The sequence below is a fragment of the Urocitellus parryii genome, chromosome 15, assembly GCF_045843805.1.
Source record: "Urocitellus parryii isolate mUroPar1 chromosome 15, mUroPar1.hap1, whole genome shotgun sequence".
NCBI classification, from domain to species: domain Eukaryota; kingdom Metazoa; phylum Chordata; class Mammalia; order Rodentia; family Sciuridae; genus Urocitellus; species Urocitellus parryii.
This window is the reverse complement of record NC_135545.1, coordinates 7,445,669-7,457,842: the sequence shown is the minus strand read 5'-3', so window position 1 is coordinate 7,457,842 and position 12,174 is coordinate 7,445,669. Positions and strand designations below refer to the sequence as shown.

At 52.3% G+C, this 12,174-nt stretch overlaps 1 protein-coding gene across 3 annotated transcripts; it reads right to left on the bottom strand.

The window, feature by feature from the left end:
* Positions 1-81: 81 nt before the first annotated feature.
* Hsd17b14 (hydroxysteroid 17-beta dehydrogenase 14) lies at positions 82-12,137 on the bottom strand. Of its 3 annotated transcripts, none has more exons than XM_026406362.2 (10): positions 12,053-12,137; positions 11,722-11,854; positions 11,200-11,238; positions 11,001-11,083; positions 10,371-10,437; positions 7,795-7,886; positions 1,254-1,358; positions 877-944; positions 666-762; positions 82-563 (listed from the first exon to the last, which is right to left on the bottom strand). In XM_026406362.2, exons 2-10 carry the CDS (start codon positions 11,807-11,809, stop codon positions 390-392), a joined length of 813 nt encoding a protein of 270 aa, XP_026262147.2. In that variant the 5' UTR covers positions 11,810-11,854; positions 12,053-12,137; the 3' UTR covers positions 82-389. The 3 variants fall into 3 exon arrangements, with proteins under 3 accessions (XP_026262147.2, XP_026262146.2, XP_026262148.2); XM_026406361.2 differs by having other exon boundaries at positions 11,722-11,885; positions 12,053-12,100; XM_026406363.2 differs by lacking the exon at positions 1,254-1,358.
* Positions 12,138-12,174: the final 37 nt, after the last annotated feature.

The following is a 12,174-nucleotide window of genomic DNA, read 5'->3' as shown; positions in this document are numbered from 1 at the left end:
CCATTATATATCCTAATTAGCGTTTAATTTACTCTCCCCTGTGTGACTTCTAATTAGCACCCAGGTGAAGGTGAACTGCTCTACCTGGCATTCGTGAGCCACTGGGGCACCTGCTTCAAGGCCCTCAGGGAACTGTCATCCTCCAGGGTGGAGGCAACTTGTGGGCTCAGTAACCCTCGTGTGCTCACATTTGTATAAAGGGCAGGAAATACATATAATCATGTTCTCCTTCTGACTGCAGATTGCCTTTGGGGGACTAGAAGGGGTGATCCGGTGCATTCCTAGGTGGGTTAAAGTCTGGGGGGTCTGGACCTGGGAGGTAGATGGGACAGGCTGGAGTTCGGGGTGGGAAATGCTGGGCAGGGAGGCTCCAGTGAAAATGTGGGCAATCAAGAAGGGCAAGTGGGGAGGTCCACAGGGGTGCCCGGAGCAGCCTTACATCCATACCCCAGCTCTGCACCCCCAGTCACAAGGAGCTCAATGCCTGTGCAGAAGCTGGCTTCAGAAGCCAGGAATAGGGCTGCGGCCCCCACCTCAGCTGGCTGGCCCATGCGGCCCAGGGGCTGGGGAGAGAGGAGGAGAAAGGAGGTCAAGGGGAGCCCCCACCTGATGGCCACACCCCCAAGTTTCCTCCATTCCACCTGGATCTGGTCCTCAACTCCTACCTGGGCCAAGGTGCCCTCCTGGATTGTGGCCCTGGAGTCTGGTGTTAAGGCTGCCAACTGTTCCCACAATGGGGTCCAGATGTTTCCTGGGGAGATACTGGGGGAAGGGAGAGAGGGGATCAGAGAAGTGTGTCCCAACTGCTGCCTCTTGGCTCACTCCCAGTCTTCCCAGTTCCCCCAGGAGACTCGCAGCCTACTGCTTGGGGCTCACCAGTTGACTCGGACGCCATATCGGCTCTCATCCAGGGCCAAGGCTTTGGTCATGGCCGTTACTGCCCCCTGTAGAAAAGGCCAGGGAGAAAGTTCAGTCCCAGAAGTTGGGGCCCTTCCCGCCACTCCTTCTAGCCAGGGGGCATCAAGTAGGGGCATCAGAACGAGGACAACTTCCCCTCCTCATAGGCCTCTTAAAATGCCATTTCTTGAGAGAAAAGCGCCAGGAGCCATTGATCACAGGTTGTCGTGTCTCAGAGCTGAATCGGGGAGTTGGGTGGCAGGTGGTCCTGGCTGCTGCTCCTAAGATCCTGGGTGTACAGCTGAGGCTCCCAGAAAGTGGGGTGGGGGGCAAGGAAGGGGCAAGGGCTGGGGTACCTTCGTGGCCACATAGGGAACGGCCTGGGACTGGCCAATGGCCCCGACCAGACTGGAGATGTTGATGACGTTGCCTTGGGTCTTCCTCAGGTGGGGGAGGGTGAGCTGGGGAAACGGGAGGCAGAATCAGCCCCCAGGTCTCGGGGTCTCCCCCAGTGTGCTGAAGGTGAGCCATAGGAAAGCTGGCCTCCGGCACACTGGCCGTCTCCCCCGTGCTCCTAGTTGATCTTGGGGGCACTTTTCGGGCTTGGCCCTAGTGTCTCGGGTCTCAGCCCTGAGGAGATGCTCCTTGACTGGACGGGATTTCTCTTCTCTTTGTGTCTCTTCTGCTGGGTCTCTGCCTCCCTCTCTCTGGGTCTCTGTATGTTACACAACCCGCCATCCACATCAAATCAGGAAAATGGGAGACAGATTCAGAAGGCTGTAAGTTTTGCAAAAATGGAAGGCAGTGCTTTTACCCCTGGAGGGGAGACAGTTTCTCTGAATCCTATAGAGAGCTCTGTGGTCAGATGTGAAGTGGGAGACCTTCCTGAAATGTACCCCTTTCTGCCAACTCCCCCTGAGCAGCTCCCTGGAGGTCCTCCGCTCATCCTGGCACGTGTGTGAGTGTGGTGGGTTCTCTACGCATGACCTTGGATACATTTAAATTCCATCCTTCCTCTTGCCTGCCTTGGGCAGCTGAGCCAGCCAGCCAGGGCCTGTTCCTGCCTGTAAACATTCATGAACACAAGCCAGCACCCCCCGGGAGGCTCTCAGAATGGGAATCTAAATAAACTCCCTCTTGGTTCACCCCTCCAGCTCTTGCAAACCTCCACCATTTCTCAGTACTGTATCTTCAAATGCATCTTGTGTATCTCAACCTCAGGGCCTTTGTACTTGCTGTTCTCTCTGCCTTACTAACCATCCCAGTTAGCCCAGGACTGAAGGGATTCTGGGAACATGGGGTGTCCAGTCCACATTTTTCTTGGGGGGTGGGTGGGTACCAATAATTGAACCCAGGGGCTCTTTACCATTGAGCCACATTCCCAGCCCATTTTATTTTATTTTGAGACAGAGTTTCACTAAGTTGCTTAGGGCCTCGCTATGTTGCTAAGGCTAGCCTTGAACTTGTGAACCTCCTGCCTCAGCCTCCTGAGCCTCTGGGATTTCAGGCATGCACTACTGGGCCCAGCCTCAGTCCACACTTTCAATGCTAAACTGGGGCAGTGGTGGGTCATCACACCGGCTCAGCTCCTTCAAACACTGTTCCAGTGCCTCCTATCAGTGAGGCCTTTCCTGACCATCCTATTTAAAACTGGGACCTGCCAAGCCTGTTTCTGACATACTATGTTTTGGAAGGAAGGAAGGAAGGAAGGAAGGAAGGAAGGAAGGAAGGAAGGAAGGAAGGGAGGGAGGGAGGGAAAGAAGGACAGATCTGGTATATATCTGCCCTGTTCTCAGATCTTCTCACCACTTAGCTCATTTAACCCCAAAACTACCCTGCAAGATGGCACAGTTGCCCCGTGTAGTGGCACATGCCTGAAAGGTGGCACAGTTGCCTGGTATCGTGGCACACGCCTGTAATCCCGGTGACTTAGGAGGTTGAGGCAGAAGGATCGCAGGTTGGAGGCCAGCCTCAGCAATTTAATGAGGGCCTGTCTCAAATTAAAAAAAATAATAATAAATAAAGGCTGGCAATGTAACTCAGAGGTAAAGCGCCAAGCCCCATAAACAAAGGAGACTTTCTGACACCTCTATTGGAACCCTAATATAATTTGAACATGAATGATATGTGTGGGCTTCGGGGAGGGGCATTCTCTGCCCTCCAGCTCAGGGAACCCCCTGCACCCTCTCCCCCTCAGGCCTTGACATGCTCCTTCGGCAGCCCCACCTAGAACCTGACCTGCTGTTAACTTCCTCCACACCCTCACCTTGCAAACAAGGCCCGGGAGCACGGGACCCAGCCTATTACCTCCTCCCAACGCAGGGCACGCCCACAGCTGGTGCTCAGAGATATTTGTCCCAGACTCCGGCTCTCCCCCCTCCCACATTCCTTGGCCAGTGTCCTTCTCCCCAGGTCTCTCAGGGTCACTTGGTATCCCTAGGTAGCTACAGAGTTGCTGGCTTCCCCCTCCCTCCTGGTTCTCCTAAATGTTGTGGCAGAGACTGGGAGAAGCACCTTGCTGGTTTCTGCCAGCATCTTCTAGATCTGCCTCAGAGCCCTGTCTAGAGCTTCTGAACCCCTCTCCTGGGCATCTACCTCAGTGTCTCCTGAATAAGAGTCTCCCCTTTGTCCCCCAATGCCTGCCCCCTCCATGGTACTTGCTTTTAGTTGTTGACGGACCTTTGTTTTATTCATTTATATGGGGTGCTGAGAATCGAACCCAGTACCTCGTAGGCACATGGTAGGCAAGCACTCTGCCACTGAGCCACAACCCCAGCCCCTTGTTTTGTTTTGGTTTTGGTCCTGGAGATTGAACCCGGGGTGCTTAACTACTGAGCATCACCCACAGCCCTTTTTATATTTTTATTTTGAAATAGGGTCTCACTAAGTTGCTTAGAGCCTTGCCAAGTTACTGAGGCTGGTTTGAATTTACAATCCTCCTGCCTCAGCCTCCTGAGCCGCTAGGATTATAGGCATGGGCCACTGCCCCCAGCAGAACAGGGACCTTGAAGCCTACGGGTCTCACTTGGACAAACGTGACTCTCTCCTGTTTTGGGTTTTCCTGCGTCACGCTTGGCCCTCTGATGTGTTCTTCATGCAAGACTGAGCGAGGGGTGAGGGGCTGCTAGGAGTGATAATAAGCTCTCAGCACTTCCTGGTACAAACACCTGCCATAGCTCCCTACTGCTCCAAGATGAAAGACCAGGTCCCACAGCATGGCCCGCAAGACTCTGCACGATTGTCCCGGCCCTGCCCCTTCTTGCCTCACTCCCCCTCGCTCCACGAAGCCCCTCAACAGCACCAGCCTATGTTCTCCCACTGCCAGGCCTTGGCACAACACCTGTCCTCACTCCTCCACCCTCTGGCCCAGTTAATGGCACTCCCTCCATCTTCATGGCATTGGACGCCCAGCCTGATCCCAGGCCCAACCAGTTCCCTGACTCCCCTGCCCAGATCCTCACCCACCTCCTTCCACACTCCCCGTGTTTACATGGGGACGCCTGGCTGCCAGCGGTGACAGCACTTTGCTCCCTGGTGCGCCCACAGCACCTGGAACTGTGTCTGGCCTGTCAGGAGTTGGTGGGTAAACACATAGGAGTTGGATCATGGGAACCGGCCCAGAGCCCAGCCCGGCCCCAGAGTCTCCAGTGACACCTGGGTACTCACTGTTAGACCAGGACGCAAGAAAAGACCACTGACTCCAATTAAAATCAAAATAAAGCAAGCTTATTATTTCGACCGGCCGGGCTGCATTACCCCTCAAAATCCTGGGAGCCAAGGACAGCCCCGAGGCTTCTTTGTGGCCCAGTTTTATAGCCCAAAAAGTTACACAAAGGGGGGGGGGTTACAGATAACAACACTCTGAGGAGCATAACACAAGTTTACATTTTTGCTGGCCCCGGCATCAGAATTTATGGAGATCTTAGAGACTCAGAGAGGGTCGTTATCCGGCCAGGGAAGGCCAGAATTTATGAGGCGTCACTAAGGTTTAGGAAAGGGTTGTTATATGGTCAGGGAAAACCGGACCTGGGTGAGTTCAGGGCATGGGCAGGCATTCCAATCAGCTTTACAACATCAACTAATGGCCAGGCCATACAGACATCCTGATATTTTTACAGAAAACAGAAATGAATCCTTCATAACTTGTGACAAGCTGGCTTCTGATCTAATGAGATAACTAGGCTAGGTATATCACTCACTTGCGGCCTCCTGGGGATCCCTGTGGCCTCCCTGCTTCCCTGGCCACGTTCAATATCCCTAGTCCTGCCCTCCTTTCTTCCCAGCCCAGGGAATCCCAACCTTGGGCTTATATGCATATCTCCCAGGGAGGCCAAGGACCGCAGATTCTGGTTCAAGGCCCCTCCCAACACCCATTCCTGGCCAGGGCCCCAGAATCCACATTTTAAAGAGTCCCCAAGGGGGGGGGGGCTGGGTTTAGGGCTCAGCCATAGGGCGCTCACCTTGCACGTGGGTTCAACCCTCAGCACCACATAAAAGTAAATAAATAAAGGTATTGTGTCCAACTACAAATACAAAAAATAAATATAAAAAAATAAAATAAAGAGTCCCCAAGGGCCAGGCACAAGGGCCAGGCACAAGGCCCACGCCTGTGATCCCCCCTGCTCAGGAGGCTGGGGCAGAAGGATCCCAAGTTTGAGACAGGCCTCAGAAAGTTAGTGAGGTCCTGTCTCAAAAAATAAAGAATTGGAGGTGTGGTTCGGGGGCAGAGGGCCCCTTGGATCATTTGACAGTGCTACAAAATAAGTAAGAAAGTACAGTTTCCAAGGGACTTGAGTGGTGATGGCGATGGCAGCAACAAGTGCTCACATATTTTTTTTTTTATTTTTTTTTAGGCAGTGGGGGTCCAGCCCAGGAGTGCTCTCCACTGCGTCCCATCCCCAGCCCATTTTGTTTATTTCTTCTCACTAAGTTGCCCAGGATGGTCTCAGATTTGTCCCAGCCTCACAAGTAGCTGGGGTTACAGATGTGTACCTCCACCCCAAGGATTTTTTTTTTAATTAACATAAAGTTAAATCTGTTTCTAAACTAAAACAACACTTTTCTCTTTGCCTCTTAGGTGAAGGATAACTGTGAGGTGCATGTGCACCCTGATTTTGAAAAGTCTTACTGTGATTGCATAAGAGATTACTCTTGATTCACTTCAAAGTACTTAGGGGTAAAAGGGCACAGACCAGGCTGGGAGAACTCCTGCCTCGTGTGCTCAAGGCCCTGAGTTCAATCCCCAGCACTGCGACAAAAACATGCCTCCAACTTACTCTCAGATAGTTCAGGGAAAGTAGACTGGTTATTCAGGAAGAAAGACAGACAAGCACTCCAACATTCAGTCTCGTTGGTTTGTTTTTAGTGCTGGGGATTGAACCCAGGACCCTCATGCGTGCTAGGCAAGCGCTCTGCATGCTCCTGAATCCCCAGCCCTCTGATACATAGTCGATAAACAGAAAAAATGGGGCTAGACAGGGAGTGGTGGTGCATACCTGTAATCCTAGAGACTCAAGAGGCTGAGGCAGGAGGATTTGAGGCCAGCCTCAGCAATTTAGCAAAGCCCTAACAACTTAGCGTGACCCTGTTTCAAAGTTAATAATAATTTAAAAAAAAAAAGAATGGGGTTTCTCCTGAGATATACCCAGTGGTCCTGCCCCAGGGCCTTTGCACATTCTTCTCAGGAAGTAAAACACCCTATGCCCTACTTCTCCACTTCTCTCCCACCCACAGAGATCAGCTCAGATCTTACCTTTTCCCTTCTACTTTCCCTAGGCTCCATTTGCCCAACATGTCTCATGGTTCTCACATAGAGTGAAGTGGGTTGGCCACAAGGTACAAGGTTCATGATAAACCACAATAACTTACAGAGGGTAAATCTATGCCAGGTGTCTTCTAACTTAATGAGTATCTGATTTATTTTATTATTATTATTATTATCATTATCATTAGGACTAGGGACTGAACCCAGGGGTGCTTTACCATTGAGGTACATTCCCAGTTCTTTTTTTTTTTTTTTTAGTTTTCATTTGAGACAGGTCTCAAGTTGCTGAGGCTGGTCTCCAAACTGCAATCGTCCTGTCTCACCCTCCCGAGTTGCTGGGATTATAGGTGTGTGCCACCATGCCTCATCTCATTTGATCCCCAGAAGAAGTCTGGATTACAGGCCGTTATTAGCCCCATTTTATATATGAGAAACTGAGGCACAGACAGGTATATTGCTTGTACAATAGTGTAAGTAGGAAGCAACAGAAACTTAGTTGGTCCTGAGACCTAGACCCTTACCCCATGTGAGGCTTCTGTGCACGTCACTCGCAGGTGACAGAGTCAGGCAGCCCAATAGGGAGAGGTGGGTCTAGTGTGACACAGACAGCTGGGCTGCACTTAACACACGGGGCCCCTCCCCCACGGGTCCAGTTAACCTGCTCTGCCAACTTTTTAACAGAAACCAGAAACTCGGTTGTTTATGCAAAATATTTGTCTTAAGTTTGTTTTTGGTGCCGAGGACTGAACCCAGGAGTGCTTAACCACTGAGCCACATCCCAGCCCTTTTAATTTTTATTTTGAGACAGGGTCTCGCTAAGTTGCTGAAGCTGGCCTTGAACTTGCGATCCTCCTGCTTCAGCCTCCTGAGTCTCTAGGATTACAGGCCTGTGCTGCTACTACGCCTGGTTCCCCCACTGTGTTCTTAACACCCCTCCCACTACCCCCACAGCTACTTGGAAGGTCCTGGAAGGTTCCTAAGAAGGCTGAGTTGCGTACAAATGGAGATTCGCACCCATTCATTTTCCCCAAAGAACAGAGTCCTTTTGGAATAAGAAGAGCAAAATAAAAAATCAGAGATTTTGCTTTTGGACAAAATGAGCCTCTGGGTCTGATGGCCAGGCCAGTGCTCACCTTGGTCACGGTGTAAGTCCCCAGAAGGTTCAGCTCCAAAAGCTGCCGGAATCCCTGGGCTGAGGTCTCCTCCAACCACTGCGGGGGTGGGTCTGCGGGGAGAGGAGGAATGAGCCCTGCCAGGGAGGATGGGGAGGGGACCTGGGATGGGGAGGGAAGGGGACAAGGGATAGGGCTGCCTTGTGGGTTTATGAGAAGGCAGCTTGTGGCGGCAGAAGGCTGGCCTTGAATCTCAGTCCTGCCACCTCCCGGCTGGGTGACCGTGGGCAAGCCCTGGTCCCTCTGTGCCTCAGTTTCCTCATCTGCAGAACGAGGACGACATCTCGTTCTTGGGCCTACAGATTTCATGAGTCAGTGTTTGTCCCTGACAAGCAGCACCATAAGTGTGTTGGCTAAACAAACAGAAGGAAGCGGGCACAGTAGCAGAGGGAAGAAAAATCCACCTTCAGAGTCAGGAGCTGGTAAGACACCAAGTGAGAACCGCAGGAACCCACAAGAAGTGGAAAGAGGGGACCCTGGACGCTCCAAGGCCCCGGGAGACACACGGACCAAGGGACAGAGACGGAAACCAGACCAGAGAGGGCAATATTGACTCTTACTCCCCAGATGCCACATGGTCGCCTCACTTCTCCCAGGGACCTGGACAAACATCGTGTGAGAAGCCTCCCCAAACAGCCTGTCCACTAGCCTGCCAGGTGGTCAGTGGGCTTTCTCTTTGAATTTTTAAATGATTGTTTATTTATTCACTTTGTTAGTGGGGGTTGAACCCAGAGGTGCTTTAAAACTGAGCCACCTCCCCAGCCCTTTTTAATTTTTTATTTAAGACAGGGAGGGTCTCACTAAGTTGCTTAGGGCCTCACTAAATTGCTAAGGCTAGTCTTGAACTTGTTATCCCTTGTCATCCTCCTACCTCAGCCTCCCAAGTCGCCACTGCACCTGGGTGGGATATCTTTAAAAAAAAAATTAATTGTATTATTTATTTTTTGTGATACTGGGGATTGAACCCAGGGACTCTACCCCTGAGCCACATCCCCAGCCCTTTTTAGTTTTCATTTTGAGACAGGGTCTTGCTAAGTTGCTGAGGCCCGTCTCCAATTTGCAATCTTCCTTCCTCAGCCTCCAGAGTCACTGGGATTACAGGTGTGCACCACCACATCTGGCCAGCTTTATTTTAATTCCTGACCACACTGTCATATAATAGATTCTCATTATTCTTGACAGATGTATTCTAAGGGATCATCACAAACCCTAGGTTCGAGAACATTCACCCACGGCTCCTGGAGGAAGCCTGAAGAGCTAACAGAGATAATGACAGAACATTGCGTACATGTCCATGTGTGCAAGCCTACAGATCGGTACACTGATATTAACTACCACAGACGACAATCTTAAATCTCGAGAACCACTTGTGCTGGTAGACTCTATTTTATCAACCAGAAAAGAAGATTCCAAAGTGTTAGGGGACTTTCCTGAGGGTGTTCCATAATAAGGTGACAGAGTTAAGATCAAAACCAGCCCAACCAGCCCCAGAACAGGAGCCACCTGCCCAGCCACACTCTGCCTCCATCTAGGGTTCTCCGGTTGACAGCTGATTGACAGTGGGCAGAGGAGTCCGCCTGTCTGATCTCCGTGGGAAATGTGAGCCACAGAGATTCAAACAACACCGTGCCTGTTCGGTGAGTACCAATTTTGGGTTCCAAATACATTTTAGCAAGTAGGCAAACTCACAACTGAGATTCCACAAAGAATGAGCTGGTCCGGGTCTTTTTTTTTCCTACTTCCTGATGTGAGTTCGGTGAGTGCAGGGACATTTTCCGCTTGGTTCTCTACTAAATCCCTGATCCCTAGGATGGGATGTGGCGCCTGATCACAGATGCTCAATACACATCTGTTGAACAGACAAAGGACATAGAGGAACTAATACCTGATATATATATTTTTTTCAAATCCTGACAATAATCTAGGAAGGAACAAACAGTCAAGAGAGGGTGAATCCACCTGGCAAGGGCAACTCCTCTGCTATTGCCTCGCTGGGCAATCCCAGGAGAAAGGATGCAGTCTCTGAGCCTTGGTTTACCACCCAGGGGCATTCTCAGGAAGGATGGTCCTTAAACTGAAGGATATTTCCCTTGGAAGCCACCGCAGGGAGGCCAGGAACTGTGCACCAGGAAGAAAATCTCCAGTGTCACTGGCAGAGCTCAGGACCATCGGCCAGGTGGTCAGTGGACACGAGCAAAGTGAGGCTACCAGGTCCCAGTTGTATGCCTGAGGTGGTCCCAGGGATTATGGGGCTGAGCAGTTTCCCTCCACCAGGGATCCCAACACTCTGTGGGACAACGGTGATGACTCCCATTCTAGACATCTGGAAACTGAGGCAGGGGGAGGCTCGGGACTGGGGACACAGTAGAGAAGGAAGAGAACCAGGATTTAAGCCAAGGCCTGCGGGTACCATAGCTGAACTGTCCTGTCCAAGAAGACAGAAAGGGGGATGGGGACAGCAGGGGTGGGGAAAGGGGAAACTAAGGGACAGGAAGTGGATAGAACAGCGCAGAGGGGCCCTACGCCTGGCAACTCACGGTAGCCAGCATTGTTGACCACACAATCCAGATGGCCAAATCGCAGGATGGTCTCGGAAATCAGGGTCTGAGGAGGAAGGACATGTCCTGTGATGAGTGCTATGGTGCCCCCCTCAGAGGGACCAGGGCCCCAGAGCAAGGCGGGGAGGGAGCTAGGTGCACTCCTGAGGGGACAGGAGCCAGAGCAAGGGGGTGCCCAGGATTACCAGAAATGACAGACAGGAGACAGGAAGCCAGGGGACCAGAAACCAAGGCTTGTCACAGCTGCACTGAACTGTCAGTGCAGAAACCTGGGGCAGCAGGGGGCCAGAGACCCAGACAGAAATAGAGGGGGACAGAGAAGCTGGGGTGAGGGTTGGCAGAGAGAGACCCGGAGAGCTGATACCGGGAGATACTGACTAAAGGAAAGGCGTGGAACCCAGAAACGGGAGGGGAAATGTCACAGGAGGCCTGCTTGACAGGAGATAAAAGAAGAGCATCCAGGAGCCACGTGACATGCGGGCATGACCGGAAACAGCACCGGGCTGACACCTTTGGGACCAGAAGGATTTAGCCAGATCAGGAGAGATGGAGGGAACAGTAGCATAAACCCAGGGAGGAGAACACGGCCAGAGAGAGGGACGCTCTCACCTTCACGTCTTCTTCCTGAGTCACATCACAGGGGATAAAGACGGCTCCCGGAAGCTGCTGCTCCAGGGCCTGGCCACCTGACACTGCAGGGAGAGAGAAGCTGGGCCTGGACGCCCGGGTCTGAGGGAGGAGGCTGGGGCCTGGACCCCGAGGTCTGAGGGAGGAGGGCTGGGGGGAGGGCGGAGGGGCCCTCACTCACCATCCTTGTCGCAGATAACCACTTGGGCCCCACTGTCCACTGAGAACAGAAGAGATCAGGTTGGGGCCCTACAGACCTTGGTCAGGGCCTCTGCTGCCCTCTCGTGGTCACTCCCTGCCCCCCCACTCTTGACCCAGGTCTCCCGATGATGTCCGAGGACAAAGGGCAGAGCCTTAACACAGATTCCCCTTTGCCCCTCTAGGTGCCTGCTGGGGCTGCCAGGGCCTTATTTATGGGATCCAGAGTACGCCCCAAACCTGCCAGAGACATATCCCCGAATCACCACTTTGCAGCTACAGTAACATATCCAGAAAAAGGGAAATAACTGCTTTTGGAGACACTGCCAAAAATTCGTGTCCTTGGCCATCCTTGGGCACCCTTCGTTACCAATTGCAAATTGACTTTTATAAGAAACCGGAGTTTTTTCTTCCCACTGCGCCTGCACCCCCAGTTATCTTCCTCTTTCTTTCCATCCCTACTCTCTTAGACCCCAAAGTGCGGAGCAGCCAGACCCTCACTCACCGAAGGCTCTTGCGATCCCAGCTCCGATGCCGCGCCCGCCCCCGGTCACAATCACCACCTTCCCCGCATAGCGCGTTCCCGCAGCCATTCCCGGCCAGTCAGTCTCTGTCACTCAATGAGTGACTTTCCACCTCTGAAGTCCAGGGAGGCCAAGGGATCAAACCCTAAATAGGGGCTAGATCTTGGAAGCCCGACCCTGGGGGGCGTTGCCAGGGAATCCAGAGACCCAGGAATTTGTCCCAGCCCAACTCTCCTCCCTCAGACCCGGGAATCAGGGTCCCAGCCCCTCCAGCCCCAAATTCAGTATTCCTGAGGTTCAGCCGCTGCACACCTAAGCCAGGACGCAATGTATTCATTCCCTGCTCCCTGCTCCTCAGACGGCCCGGTGTCACAATCCCAGACAGACAGAGAGAAACTATTGACTAAAAGTTCAAAGTTTTAATGCAAATTTGG